This window comes from Lacerta agilis, chromosome 2 (assembly GCF_009819535.1).
Source record: "Lacerta agilis isolate rLacAgi1 chromosome 2, rLacAgi1.pri, whole genome shotgun sequence".
Taxonomy (NCBI): Eukaryota; Metazoa; Chordata; class Lepidosauria; order Squamata; family Lacertidae; genus Lacerta; species Lacerta agilis.
The window spans coordinates 57109930-57137204 of record NC_046313.1 but is presented as its reverse complement, the minus strand read 5'-3'; the positions used below and the strand labels follow the sequence as shown (position 1 = coordinate 57137204).

General features: G+C 42.1%; 2 protein-coding genes across 8 annotated transcripts in view; one reads left to right on the top strand and one right to left on the bottom strand.

Moving 5' to 3' along the window:
- Positions 1-7527: 7527 nt before the first annotated feature.
- LOC117041408 (thymosin beta-12-like) lies at positions 7528-20085 on the bottom strand. Of its 7 annotated transcripts, none has more exons than XM_033140169.1 (3): positions 20014-20085; positions 9906-10013; positions 7528-7906 (listed from the first exon to the last, which is right to left on the bottom strand). In XM_033140169.1, the coding sequence occupies exons 1-3, from the start codon at positions 20036-20038 to the stop codon at positions 7869-7871; spliced, it is 171 nt and encodes a 56-aa protein (XP_032996060.1). In that variant the 5' UTR covers positions 20039-20085; the 3' UTR covers positions 7528-7868. The 7 variants fall into 7 exon arrangements, with proteins under 7 accessions (XP_032996060.1, XP_032996064.1, XP_032996066.1 ...); XM_033140173.1 differs by lacking the exon at positions 20014-20085 and adding an exon at positions 19673-19702; XM_033140175.1 differs by lacking the exon at positions 20014-20085 and adding an exon at positions 19309-19341.
- A 69-nt stretch (positions 20086-20154) lies between these two features.
- Positions 20155-27275, top strand: part of FAM13B (family with sequence similarity 13 member B) — a 55619-nt gene continuing 48498 nt past the window's right edge. Inside the window, 1 exon segment of the mRNA XM_033140176.1 lies at positions 20155-20511. The gene's annotated coding sequence lies outside the window, so the exon portion shown is untranslated.

Here is a 27275-nt window from a genome sequence, read left to right as displayed (position 1 = left end):
CTGAAAAAGCAGACGTTCTCTGCCAGGGAAAAGGTGGCAACAGGATTATGAAATTGCCTTCTTAATGGGGCAAACCTAACCCTTTATCTACTGAAGATCTACTGAAAAGCAGCTTATTGACTAGGACAGTCAATATGCAGGTCCTCCTGATGCAGCTGAACTACAGCTCCCATAATCCCTGGCCATTGGCCATGCTGGATTGTGTTGATTGAAAGTGGAGTCCGACAACATCTGGAGGACCATAGGTTCCTCATCCTTTGACTAGGATGATAATGGTATGGTTCTAAGTCAGATTAAACCTCCACATCTGGTGGGCCACATGTTCCCCACTCCTGCTTTAGAGTCCCCAACAATACAACAGAAGCACCTGCTGCTTTTGTGTACTATATTTATTTCCCTAACTACAGTCCTGAATAGATCTTTTATAGTTTGGTGGATGTCAGTAAAGAAGGCAAAGATTTAAAGAAATAATAATCCGGAAAGTTACCATGGAACTTGAAGATTCTGTATAGCAGAATTAGACAAAAGGTAAGAACATAACCTTTTAACCTTTTAACATAACCTTAAGGGACGCGGGTGGCGCTGTGGTCTAAACCACTGAGCCTAGGGCTTGCCGATCAGAAGGTCAGCGGTTCAAATCCCCGCAACGGGGTGAGCTCCTGTTGTTCGGTCCCAGCTCCTGCCCACCTAGCAGTTCGAAAGCATGTTAAAGTGCAAGTAGATAAATAGGTACTGTTCCAGCAGGAAGGTAAATGGCATTTCCATGCGCTGCTCTGGTTCGCCAGAAGCGGCTTAGTCATGCTGGCAACATGACCCAGAAGCTGTCTGTGGACAAACACCAGCTCCTTCAGCTTACAGAGCGAGATAAGTGCCGCAACCCCAGAGTCGTTCGCAACAGGACCTAACGGTCACGGGTCCCTTACCTTTACCTTTTAAGAACATAACAAGAATCCTTGTGCTGCTGGATCAGACCAAGAACCCAAACACGCTGTTTTCAGCCATATGCCTCAGGAATGCTTGGAGTAAGACTACATATGGTATTCTGAGTTGTCATGGCTAATCTCTTTTGATAGAGTTGTATTCTGTGAGTTTACCTTAACCCAATTTACAGCCATTTATTAATTTATTTTAATGTCTCTCCCCCACCCCTTGTGGCTTGTTATTGTAAGCCAGTATTGTTATTGGATGGCTCACAAACACTGCCTGCCTAGGGATATGAGGCTGGGATAGTTGGCAGAAACTGAATAGAATGATAGTTACAACTATTCCGCTATGGTGCAAATGTGTGAAAAGTGGAGAGGAACATTTGAAAATTATATATAGCAGGTGACGCCTTCAAAAAATCCAACTTTTGCTCCCTTGCCCAGGCATCAGATACTACATTGCAAAGCTCCACAATAATAATCATAATAAAACACCTGGGTAATTAGAAAGATTCCCCCCTTCCTTGAAGACATATAACAAGGCCTTTTTATTGTGTTCATCTGCATTGCTCTCCATGGGAGGCTAGAATACATCCCCTATGTGTGATGCCATATACTTTATTTGTATACAGAAACTCACAATGGGGTGGGAGAGGTTTATTGGATGACTCATTTCCCTGCACTGTTTCGTTTTCAACTTAACCACTTGTAAAGGTAAAGGGACCCCTGACAGTTAAGTCCAGTCAGTCACAAACAACTCTGGGGTTGCAGCGCTCATCTTGCTTTACAGGCCGAGGGAGCAGGCGTTTGTCCACTTCTGCAGACAGTTTTTCCCGGTCATGTGGCCAGCATGACTAAGCCACTTCTGGCGAAGCCAGAGCAGTGCACGGAAACGCCATTTACCTTCCCGCCGGAGCAGTACCTATTTATCTACTTGCACTGCATGCTTTCGAACTGCTAGGTAGGCAGGAGCTGGGACCGAACAACGAGAGCTCACCCCGTTGTGGGCCTCGAACCGCCGACATTCTGATCGCAAGTCCAAGCGGCACAGTGGTTTAAACCACAACGCCACCCGCATCCCTTAACCACTTGTAGTCACATATATAATTGGAGATGACATTCACGAGCAATGTGCTATCTTCCCATTTAAAGCCACTAAATATGTGTTCCCATACCCACTTACCTGAGAGGAGTCCCCGCTGAACTCAGTAGGGCTTCTTTCTCTGTGTTGTCTGCTGTGTCCACCCACTACTTAACAATTGTGTTTTATTTATTTTTGTGTGCAATTAATTTTATTAATGATGTGTAATTATATGGACCCAGAAGAAGAACACCAGCTTGAAACACATGTTGGATACCTAATTTAACATAAATAGTGAGCATTACCTGCTCTCCTCCTTCCCCTTTCCTGTAGATTTTTGCCACAGTGAACATTTTCTTCTCAATTAGTATAATGCTTGTTTTGACTGAGAGACTCCCGCTGGATGTTTCTAGATGAAATTGCTTTGTTGCATGGGGCATTTAAACACAACTTGTTAGTAGACAATCTCATGAATGGAATCCCTCCACACCCAAGCCTCAGAGGATGCAAGACAGGGGCAACGAACCTGTGGTGTTCCAGATATTCACAGATTCTATCACACCTTGCCAGCATGACCAATTACTGGAGATGATGGGAACTGTAGTTCAATATTGAAGGAGGGCCAGGTCCTCCACCCCTGATCTAGAAGTAAGGTGTGCAGATATGTGGCATAAAATATTTCACCCATCTCCCATCAGAATATATATCTAGTTCAAAACATTATGTCAAAACAGAGTTCAAAACAATCATTGGAACTTTCAAATATCTTTCCAGAGGCTGGACTTCTGATCTGAGAAATTTGCATCCACTCCCAATGTATTTTCCTGTGATTAATTTACTGGCACCAGGGCATACAGATTCCAGGTGTTTACAGATGGTGTGGATTTGGAATGACTGCTAACTCCCACATTGCCGCTCTCTTGCAGTCCAAATAGAAGACCTGGTACTAGTAGGGTTGTTGCAGATGGCACAAACAGCAAACTGCAGCTCAAGGCTATAATACTGGTTGAGGTACTTGAGATATCTTTATCTCTCCTATCCCAGTTTATAATACTACAGTGTTAAATCAATTGGAAGGGAAGTTACTTCTTAGATGCAGAGTTTGGGAGAGCTGGCAAGGCTAATAGGGCAGCTGGAAGTCTTACTGTCTCCTTTCTAATAGGTATCCTTCAAATCTCCCATACATCATATGCAAAAAAATTGAAACTGAATGTGTCTTTCTCCACAATTATACCTGCTGTACAATGAAATGCCTTTAGTTCTGTGACCATGAGTAACGCATGACTTATCTCTGTTTGTCCCAGCAGTCTTAGGTCCCCAAAGAAGCTTTCTATAGAAATGTTATCAGCAGGAATTTGCAGCTTTGGGCTGAACCTTTGGAGATGGACTGAAGCTTTATGATAAGACGTATCTAGTGTGCAAATTGAATTATGTTAAACATTCATCATAGTAGGGCGTCTGGTAGGTGGCAGTCTATAGCCTAGGGTCAGATAGCCATCAACCTAGGTAATGTTAGCAGGACACTGCTAACATTAAACCTAAGAATGTTATTGTTTTAGACAATGTGAAGGACACCCCCTTTATTAAAAAAAAAAAAAATCTGACCAACTGACTGGCAGATATCCCCTTTATGCTTTTCCAAAATGGATATCCTCTCTTCTCTCTAGGTTGCAATAAGCAGATAAGTGGCCTAATTGATAAAATCTGGGCACATTTCTCTGCAATGCTGCTACCCCAGCGACTTCTGTGTGAAACTCCTTGGGAAAATCATATGCACCATATTTATCAAATTCCTTCGGCAGCAGCAATGGCTAACCAGAAGCCCAGGTGCTAATCAACCCCACCACTCACTCCTTCTTTTTTTAAATATCTCCTAAACCAGGGGTCAGCAAACTTTTTCAGCAGGGGCCAGTCCACTGTCCCTCAGACCTTGTGGGGGGCCGGACTATATTTTGAAGAAAAAAAATAAACAAATTCCTATGCCCCACAAATAACCCAGAGATGCATTTTAAATAAAAGCACACATTCTACTCATGTAAAAACATACTGATTCCTGGACCGCCACAGGCCTGATTGAGAAGGCGATTGGGCCGCATCCGGCCCCCGGGCCTTAGGTTGCCTACCCCTGCCCTAAACCCACCAATTTTGTTAGTGGCAGACGCAAAAAAAATAGGCACAGTCCAGCACCCTGGTGGTGTAAATTGCCCCCCTCCTCCCTCATCAATCAATCTGATGAGTGAGGAGAAGGCGATTTGTATTACAATTACCACAGTGGAGCTGGACTCAGCCTAGAGATTTAAACCTCTCCACGGAGTTCAGCCCTCTGAAGGCAAGGGAACAAATTGACCCCTCCCCTGTCATCAGATGGATTATTTGAGAAGTAGGGAAGAGGCAATACTGATCTGTACAGGTCATTTGAGGAAGAGTGGTTGTGTGTCTAAGACTGAAATTTATATTCTCCTAACTTGAGAACAGGCTTAATTTATAGATGATTTTCAGGAAACAGTGAAGAAGTATGTTGATAACCATCCTAGTAGGATAGTAATAAAACTACTAGCACATTTGCAAACAGCTTAAGCAGGTATGGTTTCAAATTGGATGGGGGACCATATGTTGATATTCCTGCATTGCAGGGGGTTGGACCATGGGCATAGCCAAGATTTTTGTTAGGGGGGGCAGAACTGATGTGATTGGTCAGTTAAGTATTTCTATTGTTTTACTTGATGGGGGGCAGCTGCCCCCTGCCCCCCGCCTTGGCTACTCCCACGTGTTGGACCAGATGACCCTCAGGATCCCTTCTAACTCTACAATTCTATGATTCTAATATTATCTCCTTGAAATTAATCAATAAGGTTTATATTTTAATTTGCTTAAAGCTTGACCTTTTAAAAAGTATTCCCCACAAAGGAGAAATTCAAAAGTGAAGTGTGACATTACTCTTACTTCCTGCCTTCAACTTACCTCCATCTTTTATAATATACAGAAATCCCTGGTTAGAGAACCAAACGAAAAGAGCTGTCCCAGTTACAGCTGGGTGTGCGATTTCTGTTCTCATCCTGAGGTAAAGTTCTTAACCCAAGGTACTACTTCCGGGTTAGCGGAGTCTGTAACCCAAAGTGTTTGTAACCTTAGGTACTACTGTATTTTGTATGCCTTCGTGACATGACTCTGTTTGACCATCACTACATCTTGGGAGTGGAGGCAACCTATGAATCAGTATAATAACAGGTAGGATCCATTACTCCCATTTCTTGCAGCAGAGCAGAAGTGGAACACACTTTCCTTGCCTCCACATGAATTTGCATCCCCCACCCGCTGCCCCTGCCTAGAGGTGTGGAGTCATTTCATAGTCAAGAGCTACCTGTTGTCCCAAGCTTTTGGAAGATTTCTCCAGCCTCTCTTTTGATTAACCCTGTTTTGCACTGCTTATACTGTACTGCATGATCTGATTTTAAACTGTTCTTGGTTTCAATTCATATTTTTCTTATTACTGGAAACTGCTTTTGGGGACCCTTAGTGAAAAACAGTCTAAAAGTCTTATACTTAAACTAAAATAAACAAATGTTTGAACCAACCCTCTTGGCACTGGAGTAAAACTAAACACAAAGCAGCACAATCCTGTGATTGTCTGTTCTGAAGCAAGTCCCCTTGTGTTTCATAACTCCTGTGTAAAAGTGCACGGGACTGCAGCAGTATTATAAAAACACACATATTCTAGAGTGGTTTTCCACTTTCACAGAGCACCAGATTTAATTTTTGTGCATAGAAGCCTTGTTTGTGACAGGGGGGTGGATGCTACTGTTGCCATGAGCTTGTGTGAGTATCAAAGGTTGGGTGGGCTTTTCAGCATGGCAGTAGCTTTATATTTAATAATGTTTGCTTTAAAAAGTGAACGTAATGACAATGGCTCGCTCAATACTTCACCAAAAATGTACTACCTAAATCCAGTCCTAGGACTCAGCTATACAGCTGCAAATAAATAAGTGTGTTTTAAGTGCAATATACAATGTGATGCTAGATAGCAATTGTGAGCCTTTTGGAAAACTCAATTCATTTTTTTAAATGCTGTTTTTTAAAAAAACATTTTCAGGACAGTTTTTATATGTGTGTAGATTCCATGCTAGATGAAGTGTATCTTTGGAACATAGGAAGCTATGTTAGACCACTGATCTATCTAGCTCAGTAGTGTCTATACAACTGGGCATTTATTTATTAAATTTCCGTAAAGCCCTTCATCTAAGGATCACAGAGCAGTTTACAACACACACACACACACACACCAGGTAGCAGCCTGATCCAAGGTGGCTTGAAATAGCAGCACTGCCAACATGCAAATATATGGTAAAACTTAAGGTTTAACAAAAAAGTCTGCAAACTCATGTTTAGGTTAAAAGTTGGTACTGGATCTGAAAAAGGTAAAGATACCCGGTCTACACTGCCTGGCAGTGGCTTCCCAGAGGTTTAAACTTGGATCTTTCCCAGCCATGCTTCTAGATTCCAGGGATTGATTCCTGGGGCATTCTGCAAGCAAAGCAGTTGCTCTTGAGCTATGTGCAGATGAATAATCACTGTTGCATTTTAAACAGAATGAGTAAGAACCCTGGAATTCCACATCCACATGGCACGAGTTAGGCCAAGGAATGTATGTGGCTTATTTTAACTGTTTTACAGATAATAATATTTAATTTAATTTTTAAGTGGCTTGTGCTTTCTAGAATCAATGCATGTGCGCTCTCTCTCTCTCTCTCTCCTTAGTAAAGAAAGGTCACAATCTGCCAGCCAGAAGTTCTTGGCCACCAAGCTTTATTCTCCACCCTGTAGAAGAATCTGATCTCCACTCCAGGTTTGGAAACAGTATATATTTTTCTCTTCCATTCCTAAAACGTGGTTTGGAAAACACCTTGGATGATTATGATGGCTAACTATCCTCTTGTGGAGCAATTTAGTACTGCAAGCTCTACCCCTCCCTCTTGTGGCTAAAGCTGTTCAAATGTTGGCACTGAATTCCGTAAGTTTTAATGATGTGTCATGTGAAGAAATACATCCTTTTGTCTGTTCTCAATCTCTCACCATTCAGTTTCATTGAATGGCCTTTGGTTCTAGGGTTTCTAAGTAGAGGTATGTAAAAAAAAAAAGTATCAGAAAATAAGTTTTTCATGTACCATGTTAACAAAAGAAGAATTAAATATGAATTAAGCTTCTATTATTATTTATCAGAAGGCAAAGCCATCTGGTTCATATTTAAGTAGGAATCTGACCATGTGGGACATACAAAAGTTTCACTTTGGTTAAAAAAAAAAAGGCAATGGATATCACAATACAGTGACTATACTTTCTGATTAATGATTATACAAACAAACGTTAATTCATTTTATCTTTTATGATCCCTTCCCACAAGAGATATTTCCCTGTAAATTTGATATTTAACTGTGACCCAATAGTTACATCTTATTTCTGAGAGCATTCACAGATAGGCTTTTCTGGATGTGGAACTCTTTTGTGCCAGCGTATTTCAATACTTAATAAGGGTAACACATAAAAGTGGTTTATTGTGAGGTTCTACAGAGGATACTATATGAAAATAATATTTTCTATTGACAGACAGCAAAAGTGTACATCTTTGACAAAGTGTCATATGTACATTGGACACAGGATTGCAGTCCCTTTGGGGAATTATAAAAATCAGATTTGATTGATTTCAGAGCATTTGCTTGAAAAAAATCTCTGCGGCACCAATAAAGAAAAAAAAAGTGCTTTGAGAACGAAGAAGAAAAGCTGAGCCAAGTCAATGAATAGCAAAGTTAAAAAACTTAGAACTTAAAACCACACAGCAGGATATATTGGCCATATCTTCTGGTCCAACTTCAGGGTGTGTTTTTGCTTTTCTTTTCTTGTTCAATGGCTGCCAAGAAAACAAGAGAAATCTGGTTTGCCAACATTGGACAATTGTAAAGCACCTTGGGTTTTTTTTTTTTAAGCACTTGTCAAAGAATAACCGCTTCTTCATCACCAATTTGTCAAAACAAATGTAATTAAAGTCCCTTCTGTCCTTAATAACTGCTGTCATTAATAACTGTATACTCTCTACTGAATCATATATTACTGGGTGGGAGGCGGCTGGGTATCTCGGTGAGTTTTGCAGGAATAGAAGCCTATGCATTAGAGAATGATGGTTGATGTTAGCCTATTTGAAATGTGGCGAGCCCTCCTGCTTGCAGTACTAACTGGGCTGCTGGCCTTGAGCCCCAAGTCCCTGCTCTGATGGTCTTACTTATAGGTGGACAATGCAGTGAGGATTTATGTTATGTTGGGCTGTGCTAGTGGTAGTTTCCAAGCATCACAAAAATCTGCCATGCCGGACCTCTTGTTATTTGCCTCTGTTAGAATAAAGAGGCAAGGTTGCTAACCTTGTATAAATAACCAGGACCTAATATTCTCCATTGTGATGTACATAAATATGCATCATATATAATGTCAAGTGTGTATGTCGGCCACAGCCAGCATGGCCAATCATCAGGGATGATGGGAGTTGTAGTCCAACAATGTCTAGAGAGCACCATGTTGTCACAGGTTCCCCTACCCTGCTGTAAAGGGTAGATCCAATGCAGGTATGTGCTTAAGAATTATAGCAACTTCCCCAAAAATAGTACTGGGCACAAGGGTCTATGCCTGTATCTAGTGATTTTTTTCTTAAAAAAAATGTTTAGGGGCACTCTCATTTTCCTACGCATATTGAAATACTGCCCTTCAATGAGGCAAAACTTAGATTCACAAAATGTTTAGGGGTATGGGCACCCCTGCACCCCCCCCCCCCCCAGAAAAAAGCACTGGCTGTATCACAAACTGTATGGCTGGAGAGACATTCTTACCAACAGATGAGCCAGCAATCTATATCAAATCCCTTTTTAAAAAGTCTCATATACTAAGGAGAGATTAGGTAAGCTTTCTCCTAAATGTCATGCAAGCAGCTCTGAAGGCCTGGGGTTTAATCCTTTTGCTGACTACTGCTACAGAAAAAAATTAAAACTCTGATTTTTACACTAGTAAAACAGGGATAATATATAACCTGATTAATTCTACATTTGTTAAATTCTTAAAGAGTAGCAGCAACAACAACAAACAGTCTTGCACCACCTAAAAAACTGATTGCGGCATAAATGTTGGCAGGAGTTTGTTGTTGTTCAGTCGTTTAGTCTTGTCCGACTCTTCGTGACCCCATGGACCAGAGCACAGCAGGCACTCCTGTCTTCCACTGCCTCCTGCAGTTTGGTCAGACTCATGTTGGTAGCTTCAAGAACACTACTTCATCCAATACTATACAGTAGATGTGATAGATACAATCCAGAAGAGGGCAGCACTAAGCAACCTTGGAGGGTAATTGTCTCATATAGTAACAAGGTGTGCTTTTTATTAAATACAAAAATAAAAGAATTTTGTATCACTTGAAAAACTGGCAGATTTATTGTAGTGGAATACTGGTGTAAGTTTTAATGACACAATAAAGCTGTCGGGCTATATAATTTCACAGCATCCTTTGTGTGGGCAAGCTGTAACTGTCCAACATGTCTGCCTCTATGGTGATTTATTAAAGGAAACTTTAGATTTGAAATTCAGCTATATAATCATCATGCTTCTGGACATACTGGTAAAATAACTTGCACAAAGTCCATGTTATATTATCTCCTTTAGCAAACAGTGCACACAGTTTAAAAGCCACAATAACCAATTTAATTGGCCAATATAAAAAAAGCTAAGTGCATGCAGATAAGAAATCCAAATTAATAATTACTTAAAAGTGTTATTCCTGAGGAACTAGGACTATTGGCTCTCTGAGTATTTATTTATTATGCACATTGAGCAAATTATTAATTGTACATCCAGGCTGAATTAGATTTACTTACTTTCCTTGGTGGGCAGTGGATTTTTTTCTCTGGTTTCAGTTTTTTTCAGTTTGGTTTTGTCAAATGTTTCGATTTCTGCAAAATCTGGTTTGTCAGACATGATGGATCCTGGCAAAGAAAGGAGAAACACACCCTCAGCTTTGTTAGTGAAGTGCACATTACAAACCACACACAACACATTTTAAAAATATTTTTGGATCAGTTTTTCTTTGTTAAATCCAGCATGCATCACAGGTTTTGCATCACAAGATACCAGAAATTATTTATGCATTTAAGCACCAATAGAAAACAATAAATAAGGGCAGAAAGCTATTATATTTCATCTTGGAGCAAACAAAGAAATAAAAAAAATGAAAAAGCATAGTGCTAATGCACAGCAATCAGATTTCTGACATCCTTAATTATTTTCTAGAATATCCTTTAGCAATCAACAATAATTTTACAAACCTATTCAAAGGATATCATTTGTAATGAGATCAAAACATCCCAGTTCCTTTTTAACAGAATGCAACGACAAAGCAAACGTCTGGATTAGCTACTGTGAACAATTGTGCTCAACAATAGAATGACAGATGTGGATGGCTTTGTTCCCTCTCACCCTCTTCACTGCTCACCACACTTCATGCAGAATGATTTTGATTAAATAAACATTCTGCCATTAAACACTTCACCTATTTCAGCTTCCTTTGTGCTAGTTGCCGGTGGTTTTCTCTTACAGAAACAGAGGACACACACAACACACCCTGAGGGCGAGGGTGTTTCAGCCAGGAATTAATCCAGCCCAAAGATTGCCAACACAATGTGCTCTTTCATACTGACTGTGAAAAGTGATATGATTTTATTGCTGTTTTGGATTACGATGGCAGAAAAGATACTAAAGCCACATGCCTTTACCTGCCCTGCTTCTCTCTCCTCAGCTGCTTTTTGACCGTCTGAGCCAGCATGGGCTTGGAAAGGTCATACTAATCCCTCCTCCTCCCCAACTGAATTAATATTGATAAGCTTGCTGCTAGTGTAGCTCTGCTTATTAATTCACAGAGCAGGATGGGTATAGCCAGGAGTGGGGACAGGATTGGCGGAGGTGGGTGGGATATCACCCTGCATAACGAAAAAGCAGAAAGCTGTGTTTTATCTTCACTTACGCTATGTATTGAACCTGCATCTTAATAAATAATTACATGGGGGTGGGGTGAGGTGGGGAGAATCAGGCATATCCATCTTGCTCATTAGTGAAAGTGAATGGCTCCATACAACTGTACTACAAGGGGCTATAAATATATAAATATATGGGATAAAGGGGGCAGACCCGCCCTAGCTGTTGAGGAGTACTGGAGAGCAGACACAGAATAGTAGATGGGGAAATCCCTTCTTTTCATATGGTGACAACTAAGTCATACTTTGGTCACCTCATGAGAAGAGAAGACTCCCTAGAAAAGAACCTGATGTTGGGAAAGATGGAGGGCACAAGGAGAAGGGGACGACAGAGGATGAGATGGTTGGACAGTGTTCTCGAAGCGACTAGCATGAGTTTGGCCAAACTGCGGGAGGCAATGAAAGATAGGTGTGCCTGGCGTGCTCTGGTCCATGGGGTCACGAAGAGTCGGACACGACTGAACGACTGAACAACAACAAAGTCATATTCGGGGCAGATGCACTCAAATCAATGGATCTGCTCTACATCTCAACCCATAACGTGGCAGTGGGCTAGAATGCAGTATCCCCCCAACTTGAAATTAGGGGCAGGGGCCTTTAAATTGTTGAGGCTGGGAGGTCAAGATGGTTGGAATGTGATGAAATAAGCAAGAAGGAACACTTACAGCTTGCTTTTATTACAACACTACCCACCAGGGGTGTGTCAATGATTGCAGGAGGGGGGTTCTCATATTCCCTGACCCTAGAGCTGGATCCTTGTGCCACTGGCACTGCCTGTTACAGTAGGCACTGGAGAGCTAGTGTAGTGTACTGGTTAGTCTTAGACTTGGAGTCCTAGATTCAAATCTTCACTCAGACAATGAAGCTTACTAGGCAATCCTGGACCAATGGAAGCCTCAGACTAACTTTCCTTATAGAATTGTTGTGAGAATAAAATGCAAGGGGGGGCATATCTACTACATTGAGCCCACTGGAGAAAAAGTGGGATACAAATGAAATAAATGGCCCATGTTGGGGTTCCGTTTCCTATGTACAGAAGATTCAGCTTCCTGCTCCCATATGGAGACCTTGCATCCATTCCTGGAGCTGCTTCCTGCATACATTTCATAAGCAAGTATTTAATGGACATTTGTTGTTGAGAGACCGTGGAGTGTGCCTCTGGGGCTGCTGAGTATGTTTAGCCTCGTAAGGAGGAGACTGAGAGGAGATATGATATCCATCTTCAACTATTTCAAGGGCTGTCACATGGAGAAAGCTTCTTTTCTCCTGCTCTGGAGGCTAGGACCTGAACCAATTGATTCAAGTTAAAAGGAAGGAGATTCCAAGTAAACATCAGTAAGAATTTGCTGACAGTAGGAGTTGTTCGACAGTGGAATGGACTTCCTTGGGAGGTGGTGGACTCTCCTTCACTGGAGGTTTTTAAGCAGAGTTTGGATGGCCATCTGCCATGGATGCTTTAGCTGAGATTTCTGCATTGCAGGGGGTTGGACTAGATGACACTTGGGGGTAACCTTCAACTCTACAGTTCTATGAATGGACACTGTTCTCTTGGCACAATATGCTTTATGTGCGATGTACCCCTTTCAGTGTTGACCTTATAAAAGCTAGACATAAAATAGGTGGATCTGAAAATGGGGAACTTGATTTAAATAAGTGGTTTAAACATGCTTTCCCCCTGGTTATTTAACTCAATGATGTAAGATGTTTTGATTTAAGATAGCCCGCCCTGGTCAAAGGGCAGCCACCAACATTTTCCCCCTCTTGCTTTCGGTTTGTAATATGGAAATGAGGAAGCTGGCCTTAGTCAAAGGAGGGCTGGATCACAGGAACCAAAATTTTGGTGACTAGCAATCATCCAAAAACCCTCTCTTCATTTGGGCTTCTGCTATAGGTTGTAGGAGTACATAAGTAATACGGGTAGGAACCTCTTAGGCACAATATTTGTTTTAAAGTTCTGCATTTTCAGATCCATATATTTCCTTGCCTAGCTGTTATAACTGCTAGGAAATAAGAGAGAACCATTAACATCACAGCATCTGCTAGCAAAAAAGGTGTTACTGCAATGCATTGCCATGCTGTAGTGTTTCTATTATGTGTGGCGTGGAATGACCATGTATGGCAAGTTACTGCAGTAGGGAAGTTAATTGTTGCTTGTAACAATTTTACAAGTGAACAGTCTTGTACAGAAACCCAGTAAATCCTGGCTTGCCGTTGTTAGAATCTGAAAGGAACATATGACTGCATCCGCATTCTGATGGTCCACCTGTGAGACCAAATACTGTATGCTTGTTTTTGACTGCAGTTATTGGATTTAAAGTTAACCAGATAAATGTATTTCAGTTATAGCATGAAAGACAAAGGTTTGGTTCACATGCAATGCCATACTAGAGTTTGACATTTAACGTGTTCTCAGGCTCTCTCCTTAATTCTCTTGTTCACTCGTTTTCTTCCTTTCACGACAAAGCACGATTTGCCAGCACATCAGAAAATAAACTATCATTTGCACTTGCCCTCCAAATCAGACAGACAAAGCAGGTGGGTGAGTGAAGAGAGTGTTATTACAAAATGAGCCAGAAGGCCCAGCAATGCAGGTGTGTATCATTACTATAAAAAGCACAGATGCAAAGAAAGTTAATTCAAAGGATTAAAAGGTGCAGTCAAAATGGGTGTGACCCATTCCCAGTAAGCTATGAACTGGCAACAGCAAAATGAAAAGCAGAACAGTATGGTGCTTACGAGTAATGAAGCAGGACCCCAGTCTTTTGGCCAGGGGCGGAGCAAGGGGGGGCGGGCTGCCCCGGGTACTGCCCTGGGGGGGGTGACACTCAGGGCGGCGCCCCGCCCCCACAATCGGCACCGCCGGCACACGGCAACTTTCAAGGCTGCAGCGCGCGAACAGCAGCACAGCGCCTGTGCTGCTGTTCGCGCGCTGCAGCCTTAAAACTTGCCCCACCACCGCGGTGCTGGCCGCTCGTGCCTGCCATCTTGGGTGGACTGCGCATGTGCAGTCCATCTGGGATGCCGCGCGTGCGCATCATGACGTCACGGCGTGCGCGTGCTAGCATTGAGATTGTTTATTATACAGTGCTATTATTCTAGAAAAGGAGGTATCGGAACTCATCACGAACACCTCCCTTGTTCTCTTATAATGACTAGGGCACCCACCTGAGAGGTGCTGGAACTGAGTTCTGGTGAATTTTGGCTGAAGAAAAGCCTCCAGCATTTATACAATGTAGGTATTTTTATACTGCTTTTCAGGGCCAGCAGCCCTCTCAATATGGTTTGCAGTTAAATTAAATTTTAAAAACCCATGTAAAACCATGAAAACATTTGTGGATTATTTAGCCTCTCTAGGGCAGCTCCTTACACTAAGTTCATCAGCATGAATTGCAGTGGTATTTTATTAGCCACAAGGAAGGCAATATCTGAACAGATATCCTGCTGGACAAGTACCGGTAAATGTGCTATGAATTTATCTGCTTCAGAGGGATGAAGGTTAAAGTCTGCCAACCCAAAATATAGTTCCTAAGAAACAAAGTAAAGTTTAATGAAGTGGTGCGTAATTTTTCTGCTGCTCCTCTATTTTCTCCCAAGACAGATGGATGCTAACCAATTTTTCTGCTAGTTACACTGAGATATGAATCTGGTTTACACTGTCAACTGGCATCGAGTATCTGCCACCATCACACTGGGGATCTACGCCAGGGGTCAGCAACCTTTTTCAGCTGTGGGCCAGTCCACTGTCCCTCAGACCATATGGTGGGCCCGACTATATTTTTTTGGGGAAATATATGAATGAATTCCTATGCCCCACAAATAACCCAGAGATGCATTTTAAATAAAAGGACACATTCTACTCATGTAAAAACACCAGGCAGGCCCCGCAAATAAACCAGAGATGCATTTTAAATAAAAGGACACATTCTACTCATGTAAAAACACGCTGATTCCTGGACCGTCCGCGGGCTGGATTTAGAGGGCAACTGGGTCACATCTGGCCCCTGGGCCTTAGGTTGCCTACCCCTCTATCTGGGAAGGCTATCTAGAAATACCCAAAGCCGCAGCTGAGTTAAAATGCAGTATCTCCTTGAGCACCAGCTTTTATAATCACATGGTTAGGCTTTATACAATCAATATCAATCATGTGATTGTGCTGATAACCATGAGGAAATGCTTTGACTGAAACAAAGAGGAAAACTACAGGTATTAGCTTACAATTTCAAGGGGAAGGTTTTGAAGGACATCAAATGAAGAGACTGGTCAACAGGCAGTTAAGGAGAGGTCTCAGAAAAAGGGCATACTGTATTTCAGCACTCAGCCAAGTGCCTCCTCACCCTCATAGGGGACTTTGCTACTTTATTTTCAGTAGCAAAAAGGAAAAAAGAAAAAAAATGGGGGGGGGGGGGACGACACTACAGCCATTTTCCTAATCAGTATAGCAGTCAGTAGTCCTACACAATATTGTGCACAGCTCTCCTTTTTAGGTTTCTGTGCTATTGTGATGTTTAATCATATTTTAAATAAAAAATAGAAGATTGGCATAAAGGATGGGTCCTTTTGCAAGTATGATAGATAATGGATGCAAAAGCAGGAAAAGACATATAGAACTACATAGATCACTACATAGCCTTCTAATGGGGTTTTTAGCCGAGCAGACACTCTGGTAGATCAAAGCACCTGAGCCAATAAGATGATACAAGTGATTTTATAATCACATTAGTGCTGCCTTGGAATAACAATCCCACTTGATAGGAGGGGAAAGCATTTTATATTCACAACTATTGTGGTGTGTGTGTGTGTGTGTGTGTGTGTGTGTGTGTGTGTGTGTGTATTCCTGAGGATCGAAACCCTTAGAGGGAATGTATATCTTCAAAAAATAATAAAATTGGTACTAGTCCATCAAGAGTCTATATTAACTCACATAGAAAACAAAAAGGTCTCTGTACCTCCTGGATACAAAATGAATTCCTGTCATGCCTGCATTTATTGTTAGCTTGCTTCGCAAGATTTCAGCATGGAGACAAGGGAAACAGAACAAGAAGAACATCTTCCAAGAAGGGATCTTATTCCTTCTTGTGTCTTTTGTTCTCTTTTGTTGCCAGCAAAAATATCTCATCTTGAGAACAGAAACAGGTTCCCAGACAAGAAGACAATGAATCGTGGGTGTGTAGAAGGGGCAGCGTGTGGGTCATGTTGCTCCACGTTGCTGACCTTTGTCCTCCAGTTCCTGTTCTTGCCACTACCAATCTGGATTTGCTCAAGTTAAAACTGTAGACCCTTTGTCTTGAGGCGGAAGCTCTAGTGCAGATGGCTGCTTGTCTCTGGCAGTCATCCTTAAGTCAAATCAAAGTCCACTCCACCCTCAACCCATCCAGTTCGGTAGAACTGAGGTGTGCCAGGGTTTTCTTTTTTTCTTTTTCCCCTACAGTAAACAAAGCAAGGATGTGGTCAGCACCACCGTATTTTTCTTACTTTAGTGACCCAATGGCTGAGAAACCCATTTGCGATTTAAAGGAATAGAAGCAATCATAAATTTAAAACAAAAGAAAACTAGGATTTGCGACATTCAAAGTAAAAGGGCACTATGGAAGCTGTTTCAAACATCTAGTGAGAAATAGCAGGTCTTTAACAGCAATGTACAGACCCTGCATATCAAGGTTGCAGGTTATGTGCCTTCGCTACTTGGCTCTAATGTTTACCTAGCTCTTCAACAGAGAAAGCTCCCAGAGCAATAAAAATCACAACCAACAAGACATTCATAGAATCATAGAACTGTAGAGTTGGAAGGGACTCCAAGGGTCATCTTGTCCAACCCCCTGCAATGCAGGAATATTTTGCTCAATATGGGGCTTGAACCCATGACCCTGAGATTAAGTGTCCCATGCTCTACCCGATGAACTATCTCCAGCATTCTTCTTTTACAGTTAGTCTTCCTTCACCAAGCTGTGCCATGTCAGAGCAGTCTCCTGTACCTTATACAGATGACAAAGTTGAACCACTTTGCATGTTAACATGTGTACTATGTGGCTGCAGCAAATGAACTGAGTTTAACTTACAGGGACATGTGTGCTGCATGTCATGTGTAGCCCTTTGTTGTTTGTTGGCATCCCATCTGCCTCAGGAGACAATGGAAGAGTGCACCTTCAGGAGTAAAGTCAAACCATTGTAGAGTTACAGCACCTGCTGCAGCTGTAGAGACTAAGGTGGGAGAAACATGTTTTATTGCAGGTGTGGCTGATGAAGGTGTCCGGTTTTGCTGCTACAGGTGCATCATGCCATTTCTTCTCTCTGCACTCCTCCCACCAGTCATTCCTCCTCTGATCACTGCTATGGATGAACAACCTATCTGTCTCCAGGCACTGCAGTCATATGCAAGGGATTCCCATATGGCGGGGTTAATGCTGCCAGCCTTCATGTCACAATTGCAGATGTTTGTGGCCCTTATAGACCTGAATAACCCAGCAGATCTCTGACATTATCATTGAACGTCTCAACAGTTATCATGTTACAAGACTTGTATGACCTGAGTGGAAGCAAGACAGGAGCTCAGGCTCTCATAAAAGAGGCCACTGATGACATGAGACAATCCTGTAGTTTTTTGTTTTGTATCTTTCTTTCATTTTTGTCTTAGTATGTTAAATTGTAAACAGTATTGAGTGCCTTGGCAGAAGGGACCTATATATAAATGCAGCAAGCAGATTCATAACGAAGTTGTGTTGGCTTCCTAGAAGTGTTTGATCATTGAAATGCTCTTAACAGTTGCCTATAGCAACAAGATAGCCCTTCATATAAACACACACAAGAATCTGAAATCACAACATATGGTTCAGTGCAGACATGCAGTTTAGGAGCAATTACATAAAATTAATGAAACATTAACTTCCAACATGCCAAAACTGCTACTTGAAAGTAAACTCCATTGATGTCAATAGCATTTACTTTTAAGTGTTTTTAGGATAGTGCTGTAAAATAACCTGCCATTTTCTTTCTCCTCCTTTCTCAGATCAACTACCATTTTCCATCAGTGATGTGGGGTGGAAATTTTTCAGCTACTATAATTCTGCTCACACACACCTATTTCTAAAAATTATTTCATTAAATAAATTAGTAACATAATGAATGGATACCAAATCAATCAAATTTTGATTAGTTCCCAGAAAACCTTAGTCACTGCTGTTTCTTCTCTAGGATCAAAATTTGAAAAATAAGGACAATGCTAAGCTTTCAAGAGTTAGAAAGTCCTCAGCTAAGTTTACAGACTCAAGGTGATACGACCAAAGAAAATATTCAATTTACTGCTGCAAAGAAAACTCACAGATTAAAAAACAAAACTCAGTGTGGTAAAATACATTAGAGTTAGAATTCTTGGTTTTAATAATTTTATCAGATAAGGGTTTGCTCCTCTGAAGAATTGAACTTATCACCCCCAAAAAACTTTTATCCTTATAACGGCTGTTTTAAAGGCAAAACAGGCCACTTTTTCAGAGATGTAGGGGGACCTGGGCTAAAGCAGGTGCAGATGGGATCTATGCTTTATTACTCATATGCTATTATGGGTAAGAAAGCATAGGTCCCATCTGCATCGTGGTTTGCTAAGGTATGATTCCTGTGTGAACGTGGGAAAGAGAGAGTGCTGGTGTCCTGACAAAAAGGTGTACCTTTTTGCTCTCCTTGTAATTCCTGAGAGACCCAAAATCTTTTCCATCCGATAGAAGGTAAAGGAGTGTGCTAAAGACAATGACTGTACCTTGGCCAGCATGAGAAGACGAAGAAGAAGAGTTTGGATTTGATATCCCGCTTTTCACTACCCGAAGGAGTCTCAAAGCAGCTAACATTCTCCTTTCCCTTCCTCCCCCACAACAAACACTCTGTGAGGTGAGTGGTGCTGAGAGACTTCAAAGAAGTGTGACTAGCCCAAGGTCACCCAGCAGCTGCATGTAGCTGAGTGGAGACACGAACCCGGTTCCCCAGATTACGAGTCTACTGCTCTTAACCACTACACCACACTGGCTCTCCTGTCCACCTAGACTACGGTACTTCACAAGCAAATCTGGGATAGAAAGATCCCATGGAGGTTCAAGAATAAATATTCCCTTCCAGTTTAACTCAGCAGATCTATGGGTTTTGCTCATTTCCACCTAAAAATCTGAGGGCTACCCACAGCCTGATACTTCTGGAAAATGTGATAACACTACCCTCATAGGAGTAGCCACTTGGTAGATGTTAGTTACTGTAGAGTGTAATTCATCACCTGACAGCTCCTGGGTCTCCCTTTTGCTTTCCTCCAATTGTCAGCATGAGATGCAGGATGCAGTAGAGTGAGACAAGGGCAGCCAGGCCACTCCATTGTCTCTGACGGCTGAGAGAACTTCTCTTCCTGAACTGTTTCCATCGCAGCAGGTTGCTTTTACAAGTTTTGTAACATTAAAAACAGCTGTGCGCTTGTTTTCCTCTTCCCTCCCCATCCCTTTCCTCTTGTTCCATGTCTTTTAGATGGCAAAGCTGAAGACAGGGGCCATCTTGCTCTTTGAACTGATGTGTAAGCCATGCTGGGAGCCATTTACCTGAAAACAGTAGAGTACAAATGGCTTTAAATACATGGATTTGGTTCATACTTGCAATCACAGTGGACAGAAATTGGGATTTTATGATATTCCCTATTTCCCTTATTCTTTTTTTGGGGGGGGGAAGGGGGGAAACCGATGTGTGGAATCTAATCCCTGTTGACAGCTGTGAATATCTAACCAGGGAAGTGCAGGCTTCTGCATTTAATTACTGCAGAGAATAAGGGCACGATCCAGTAGGACTTCTGTTAATTCAACAGGTGACACTTTCCCCCATCAACTCGCGGAAAGCTACAGTGGTTGGATTTATGCCTGCCAGGCCGAAAGGAAACATTTGACAGGGGGTCGGATGGGGAAAAGCCAGTCACAGGATTTATAAGCCCCTCTCTCACCTCCCCCACTCTCCGCGGCTTCCATCTACCTCCCTCTGCCTCTCCCTGCGAGCTCCTTTATGAGCGCGGCCCTCGTTATATCACGTCACTTCCTGCCGATGGGTTGGGGGGAGTGGAGGAGCAGTGGTAGGAAATAAGCGGAGGGGCGATGCCCGCGCGCCGCTCCCTGTCAATCAGGCGCGCGTCACTTCCTTTCCTGGTCTGCCGCTTTCTGCTCATTACAGTTGAAGAGTCCGTCAGTCGAGAAGCTTCAGCTACGGAGACTGAGGCTGCCTCTGCCGCGCGCCAGATCTTCTGTATTTGTGTGGCCTCGAGGGGCGGGGCCGGGACCGGGACGGCAGCTTCACGCTCGTTACCCTCGGCTGCCGCCGCCGCCGCCGGAGAACCAGCCCTGTGGAGCCGAGCCAGGCCCAGCCAAGCCGGGCCCTCGAACGGAAAGACTCGGAGGAACCTGCTGCTGCTGAAACTGAGGGCCGAGGGGAGAGTCACCCGGCAACGGTGAGGGAGCCGCCATTGCGCATGCGCGTCAGGGCAGTGGCTGGCGGTGGTGAAGGGGGGGGGAGACGGGAAGGTTTTTAGTCTTATTTTTTAAGGGATAGGAACTGCATTGTTGCTGGGGGTGGGGGAGGACGGTAGGCGAAGGAGGAGGTCTCGTTTGGATTGGAAGGGGTGGGAGTGGGAGACCTCGATGCTGGAAAAAAGGCAATGGGTTTGGGAGGGTAAATCTGCAGGTAGGTTGTCGGTAGGTTTGAACGTGACCGGCCTTGGCGAGGGCAAGAAATGATTCGGGGTCAGAAGAGCAGGAGTTGGGGATTATGCCCCCCTTTTTTGGAGGGGTTGAGGCGATCGTCCTTGAGGGTTAGACTGTTGAGGAAGCGCGAGTGATGATTCTTCACACACCTCCCGCAATGAGATCGTGATAACTTGGTCAAAGCGTAACTGCATGTACGGGTGGCGGTGCATCTCTTTTAAAAAGGGCGATTGGCTATTTGGTTGCAGTGTACTCGGGTAACGGTGTCTCTCTGCACACTCAATGGGTACAGAAAGCAATTTGGAGACGTTGGTCAGTAACGTGAATAAATTAGCCACCAGCGTTTGGTATGTGGGGTTCCTAATCCTAGGTATCGTTTGAATGTGTTGTCGGAGATCTCCAACCCCCGAAATAGGACAGAGGCTACTTCCCTCCTGGAAGTAGAATGCTAGGATTCAGAGGATCAAAGCTTCCATTTCGTCAAGCCCCCATGTGCTGATAATCAGGCTGTGTAGATGAAGCTGCCTGATTCAGATCAGGTGTCATAAACAGAGAGCAGGTGCAGCACAGAAAGGTTTACTAGAACAAAATAGCCCTGTGTGATTGTCAATCTGACTTACTGGAAAACCTCCCAATGCACAAATCCAAAGATAACTTTAGTTAAGCTTTCATGGAACCTCAAACTTCACAAGGGCATATCTGGAGTTTCCTAATGAGACCAATAAGGGTATATTAGTTTTTCCACCTTTACTTATCTTTTTATCTGCAAAGAACTATTGGGTATGTTCTAGAGTGCATTGACAGGTTGAATGAAAGGATAGTGAGACTTAGCAGGCTGGTTAGCACAGGACTTAAACTTTATCCCCTAGGATGCATCCCGATGCAGAATTATTTCTTGGGCAGACAAATTGTTGTTACCTTAGGTTGGGAAGCTTAAAAGTACTTTAATCCCTTCTATGGGCAAAATCTCTCCATCTGATATCTTGGGTGTAAATATTCCACCTGTTTGTGCTTTTCTCTACCACTAAGGAAAGCATATTTGGAGTTTTCAGTTTATCCTTCATACCCAGTTAAAATAGACTGCTGGGTGTTTGAAGCAGCAAATGTGTAAAGTTTGGATGCCTGTAGCAAGCTTGGTTCAGAGAGATGGATGGGTGGTCAGTAGTGGGAACGGGTGCAATGCAGCTCTAGCTGTCTTGATAGGCCCTTAGTCCACCTTTGAGTAGAGAAATGCTAGGCAACTTGGCTGAAACAGTTGCCACCACCTTCATTTCCACAAAATGCATCTGAACCCTGGTGTAGTGTACTTTAGGGATAGGGTGGTTGTATTCAGGTTTTTCAGACAGGACACACCATAAATTTAAATTTAAATTGTTCTAACCCAGCCTGGGACCTGCTGTCGAAGGATGGGGGTAATACATTAAATAAAGCTAACAATAATTAAACCCGAACACGCATGTGTTAATTTATTTAACCATATATTTGTATAGTGCTGCTCCTGCTGTTGCTGCTGTGACTCACCTTAGAGAAGCTATGACCTGGTAGTGGGTCCGACCCACCAGTTGAAGATCAGTAAGGTAGGGCATTTGGGGGTAGTGTAGAAGATGGTGGTGACAGCAGCTGCAGCCACCTCACCCAACTCTTGTTTTATCAGTTCTAGACCTAAAAATAGATGAAGGGGGGAAAAGGATGCTGACATCAACTGTGGTAGATTCTCTGGAACCCCTGCATTTGGTCTGACTTTGTCATGTAGTTACGTTGAGCATGTTCCCAGATGCATATTTAAAGATGTATGAGTGAATCTGCACTTGAAATGTTTCCTGCATGAACCACCAGTATAAAACCATAAACCTGCAGCAGTTGTGTCTGCTATAATTATGTGCCCAAAATTCTACCCAGAGAGCTTAGATGCATGGGAAATTGATTCTGAGATTGACATTTATTTTTATTTTTTTGCATTTATAGCCCACCTTTCCTGCAGGGAGCTCAAGGTGTCTTACATGGTTCTCCGCATTTAAGCCAAACTCTAACCACCACATCACAGTATTTTACTAATACTAATAGTTAATATGTTCTAGTGAGATGGGGGAGTTCCCAGGGTGGGCTTATAGGGAAAGTTCAGTTGCATGAACAAAATTCATTCCCTTTGTGCAATGACTTTGTTGATTAAAGCCCTTTATTTAAAAATGAAATCAGAATTTAATACAGACATACTTCTGTAAAGTAATATAGAAGCTACTGGGAACAATAACAGCATGAAATTGTAATTTGAGGTGCAAGAAAGGCTGTAAAGGCCAAAAGATTTAATATTTTCTCTACATTACCCATGGCTTGTTGTTACATGGATGCTTGTGTTACTGGCCTCTAATTTGAAGCATGTGCTTCAGACTGGGCATGTCTTCAGCAAAACATTATTTAAAAGCAGAAAAGTTTCCATCTTGTTTATTTCATAAGCACTTTGATTTAAACCTGCATAATGGTGAGAATACATGTCAGTATTTTGCAAAACCCTGAATAAATTCAACAGTAATGATAAACCCTAGTAAGCTAGTAAGCTTTATCACACATAGTGCAATACAGAATCATTTGATACATATACAGTGGTACCTTAGTTTACGACCATAATCTGTTCCGGAGGTCTGTTCGTAAACCAAAACAGGTCATAACCCAAGGTGCGCTTTCGCCAATGGGGCCTCCAAAAAAAAAACAAAAAAAAAGTTGTAATAAAAAAAATTGTAAACCAAAAAAGTTGTTTGTAATAAAAAAGGGGTCGTAATCCAAAAAAGGTTCGCAAACGAACGCACACTTATGGGTTTGAATTGGTCGTAATCCAAAATGGTCGTAAACTAGGCTGTTCGCAAACCAAGGTACACTGTATATTTGATATCTGGTTATCTATGGTAAAGGTAAACGACCTCAGGATGCTTAAGTCCAGTCAAAGGTGATATGGAGTGCGGTGCTCATTTTGCTTGAGGCTGAGGGAGCTGACGTTTGTCCACAGACAGCTTTCCAGGTCATGTAGCCAGCATGACTAAACCGCTTGTGGCACAACGGAACACTGTGACGGAAGCCGGAGTGCACAGAAACACCATTTACCTTCCTGTCGCAGCTGTACCTATTTATCTACTTGTACTGGTAGGTTGCTTTCAAGCTGCTAGGTTGGCAGAAGCTGGAACAGAGCAACGGGAGCTCACCCTGTCATGTGGATTTGAACAACCGACTTTCTGATTGGCAAGCCCGAAAGGCTCAGTGGTTTAGATCACAGCGCCAACTGCATTTTCTATACTTAATATTGAAATATACTTTGAAGTCCTGTGGTATCTAAAGTAATATATTTTATGATCACCATACACTGGTAGAACAGTGATGGTTGCATTCCTATGCCTTTTAACCTTGGGAGTAAGCCACATTGAAATTATATGAATTAAATAGACATTTGTAGGATTGTGCTATAAAAGCTTGAAGTATCAAGTGATAACTTCTGTAGCTAATGTTGGCATGAGTCATACAAGATTTGATACTGAAAGATAGTTTATGCCTCATTCATATGATATTTCAAGGCAGGCATTGTTTTCATGCCTGCAATCGACAAAAATGAGTAAAACCTGTATGCATAGTTATTTAAAGAGAAAAATTGATAAGAGATTGGGGGGGGTACCAAACTCCAATAGAATTGGTTAAGGTAACAAAGAATATAGCATGTGTTTGTTTTTGTACCAATAAAAGGTTATTTGAAGTTTTTCAAACTTGAAGGTTTGTTGGTGGTGTGAGTCCATCCACCAGAGGCGGATTTAGGGGAGTGCGACTGATTCTGTTGCACTAGGCACAGAGCCTCGGGAGCATTGCAGGGGGCTCCACAACTATTATGTAGAAAGGAAGGGGGGATTTTGGTGCTGCACAGGGTGCTGCTGAAATTTGAGAACCCCAAGGTCTGCCGCTATCACCCAGGGATGGCTGTGGGCAGGATTCCTGCATTGCAGGGGGTTGGACTAGATGACCCTCTGCATCACTTCCAATTTACAATTCTATGATTCTATAATGATGGCCTAAAGACTTAATAATTCTATGAAATATAAATGTTAGACTTTCATAATATTATTTTACAAATTAGTGACATTCCAATGTACTTAATGTGCTGTTTTCTCAAACCATCTTAAACCAGAGATGATGCAAGTCTGGTTAGGATTTTTAGCTTTGTAATAATGTCTATTTTCCATTTGAATTACTTAATTTTTTGCATGTTCTAGTAGTTCATAGCAATTTTGCTAGGCTGCCCAGGTGGAAGAGTAGATAAGCCTTCTTGTACCTTGAATAGTTGTGTAGAAGAGGGAATTTTAACGGGCATAGCTTGCATATGAGCTACACTGGCTGAACTTTACTCTTCTACACAACTATTCAAGGTGTAGTCCTCTTTTCCACCTGGTTATCCACACTATTCTTCAACTGTTCAGCAATACTGTCTCCTTGTTTTCTTTCTTATAACCAACAAGTGAAATCCAAGACACTCATCTGCTTCCTTCTCTGATCTTAAGTAATGTAGCATGAATGTATTCTTTGCCATCTTCACTTTTAGAAGGGATCGCTTGCAGTTATGATCTTCTCTATTCTGGCTTTTGTGACATTGTTGCATTTGGGTTGCTTGAAATTTCATTTCTCTCATTTCTCTGGAGAGACTACCATTATTAATTTTTTACATGCATGTGGTTTTCTAACGGCTTGGTCCTGTTCCTGTCTCCCCCTAACTTTCTTTCTGTTTTTTGTTAGTTCACTATTTCATTTGAGCTCCCAAGACTGCAAAGTACTAGGAGGAGGAAATGTCTGTTTGTATATCATGGAGAATTCCTAATTTATCAATACGTTCATTGATAAGAAATCACAGTGAATATGTATTATATAGCACACTACTGAATTGATATGGTGATGCATATGTGACTTTGAAGCTTCACATTTATTGCTACAACTCTGCAGCAATTTGATGAAGTGATTTTGAGGTATTATGACACACATCTGAATACTTTCAGCATCACCCTTTGGGTAGAGGATAAGAGAAATGCACAGTTCATAATGAGAAAATGCAGCCAATTTGGGGGCTGCTTTTCCCTACCACTCTTGTACAGTGAAGTCTGTAATGATCTTGAAGCTGGATAGGAAGCTTCTAACGTTTTTGTTGCCTTGTGGAAACAGAAGGGAAGCAGCAATCTTGGGCATCTGGTGCAAGAAGAGATATTTATGAGTGGTGGAGCCTAATAATAATTTAACTTGTAACTCCAGTAGAGGTTGGGTCTGGCAAATAACCTTAGCTACTTTCATTCACAAGCAATTCTGCTTAGGGAATATAGGAAGCAGCCTTATACTTAGTCAGACCATTGCTCCACCTAGCTCAGTATGGTTGGTGTACACCAGGGGTAGTTAACCTTTTTATACCTACCACCCACTAATGCATCTTTCTTGATGGTAAAATTTCCTTACTGCCCACCCGTGCTTGATGGAAGGAGGATTCATTTGTGCCGTAGAACCCCCTACTGCTCACCTAGAATCCTGAAATGCCCATTAGTGGGCGTTAGGGACCAGGTTGACAACCCCTGGTGTACACTGTAACTGGCTCTCTAGGGTTCTCTTCCACTTCTATTGGGAAGCCTAAGTCACAAGGTAGAAAATTGTGGTAGAAAATATCGTTCTACTTTTATGGGAAGTACGAAAAACAAAAACTTTTAACAACTTGTTCTCATGCAATTTTTTTTTACCTATAAACCAGGACTCTGAACAACTTTCCTCCTTTCCAGCTGAATTCCTATGTTCCCTAGAAATAAGTTATACTTTTTGGATCCAACTACCGTATTTTCCGGCGTATAAGACGACTGGGCGTATAGCACGACCCCCATCTTTTCCAGTTAAAATATAGAGTTTGAGATATACTTGACTGCACATTCTCCACCCGGCGTATAAGACGACCCCTGACTTTTGAGAAGATTTTCCTGGATTAAAAAGTAGTCTTATACACCAGAATATACAGTAAGTTGCTGTGCGTGGTGAACTAGGTTCGCTCTCACAGTAAGACCCCACCCCCCACCCCGCACATGTCCCCTGCATTCCCTAAATCTGCTTTGGAGGATTGGAGGAACCCCTAGAACAGGTTTAGGGGCTGTACAGGGTGGGGGAGGTCTCACCGTGAGTGAACCTAGTTCTTTACTCATGTATGCCACTTTGTGATATGTTGAATTACACCCAGTGTGTTTGGTGGCATTCTGGGTACTAGTTCAGTGAACCCTGAGCGGAACAGGATCATAGTTCCCAACTGTAGTACGTGTTGTTGAGTTATTTTTAATAAAGTTGATAAACTTTGGGATTATCCCTATTCTTTGATCTGTTGTTAAATAAGCTTGTTTGAAAGTAAAATTAACTTATTTATTGCTTGCTTGTTCATTAACTAGTGCATAAATCTTTGGTCTTGTCAGAAATCAAGATCCCAAAATGTACATTCTGTGAAATAAAACCATCTGGAATACTTCAA

What these genes read in the sequence shown, in the direction of transcription:
- LOC117041408 (XM_033140169.1), bottom strand. Translation starts at nt 20,038, where the DNA reads ATGGAAGCCGCGGAGAGTGGGGGAG. An exon ending in AGCCGCGGAGAGTGGGGGAG is followed by an intron (nt 10,014 to 20,013) that starts GTGAGAGAGGGG and finishes TTTCTTTGCCAG; the next exon opens with GATCCATCATGTCTGACAAA. An exon ending in TCCACTGCCCACCAAGGAAA is followed by an intron (nt 7,907 to 9,905) that starts GTAAGTAAATCT and finishes TTTTCTTGGCAG; the next exon opens with CCATTGAACAAGAAAAGAAA.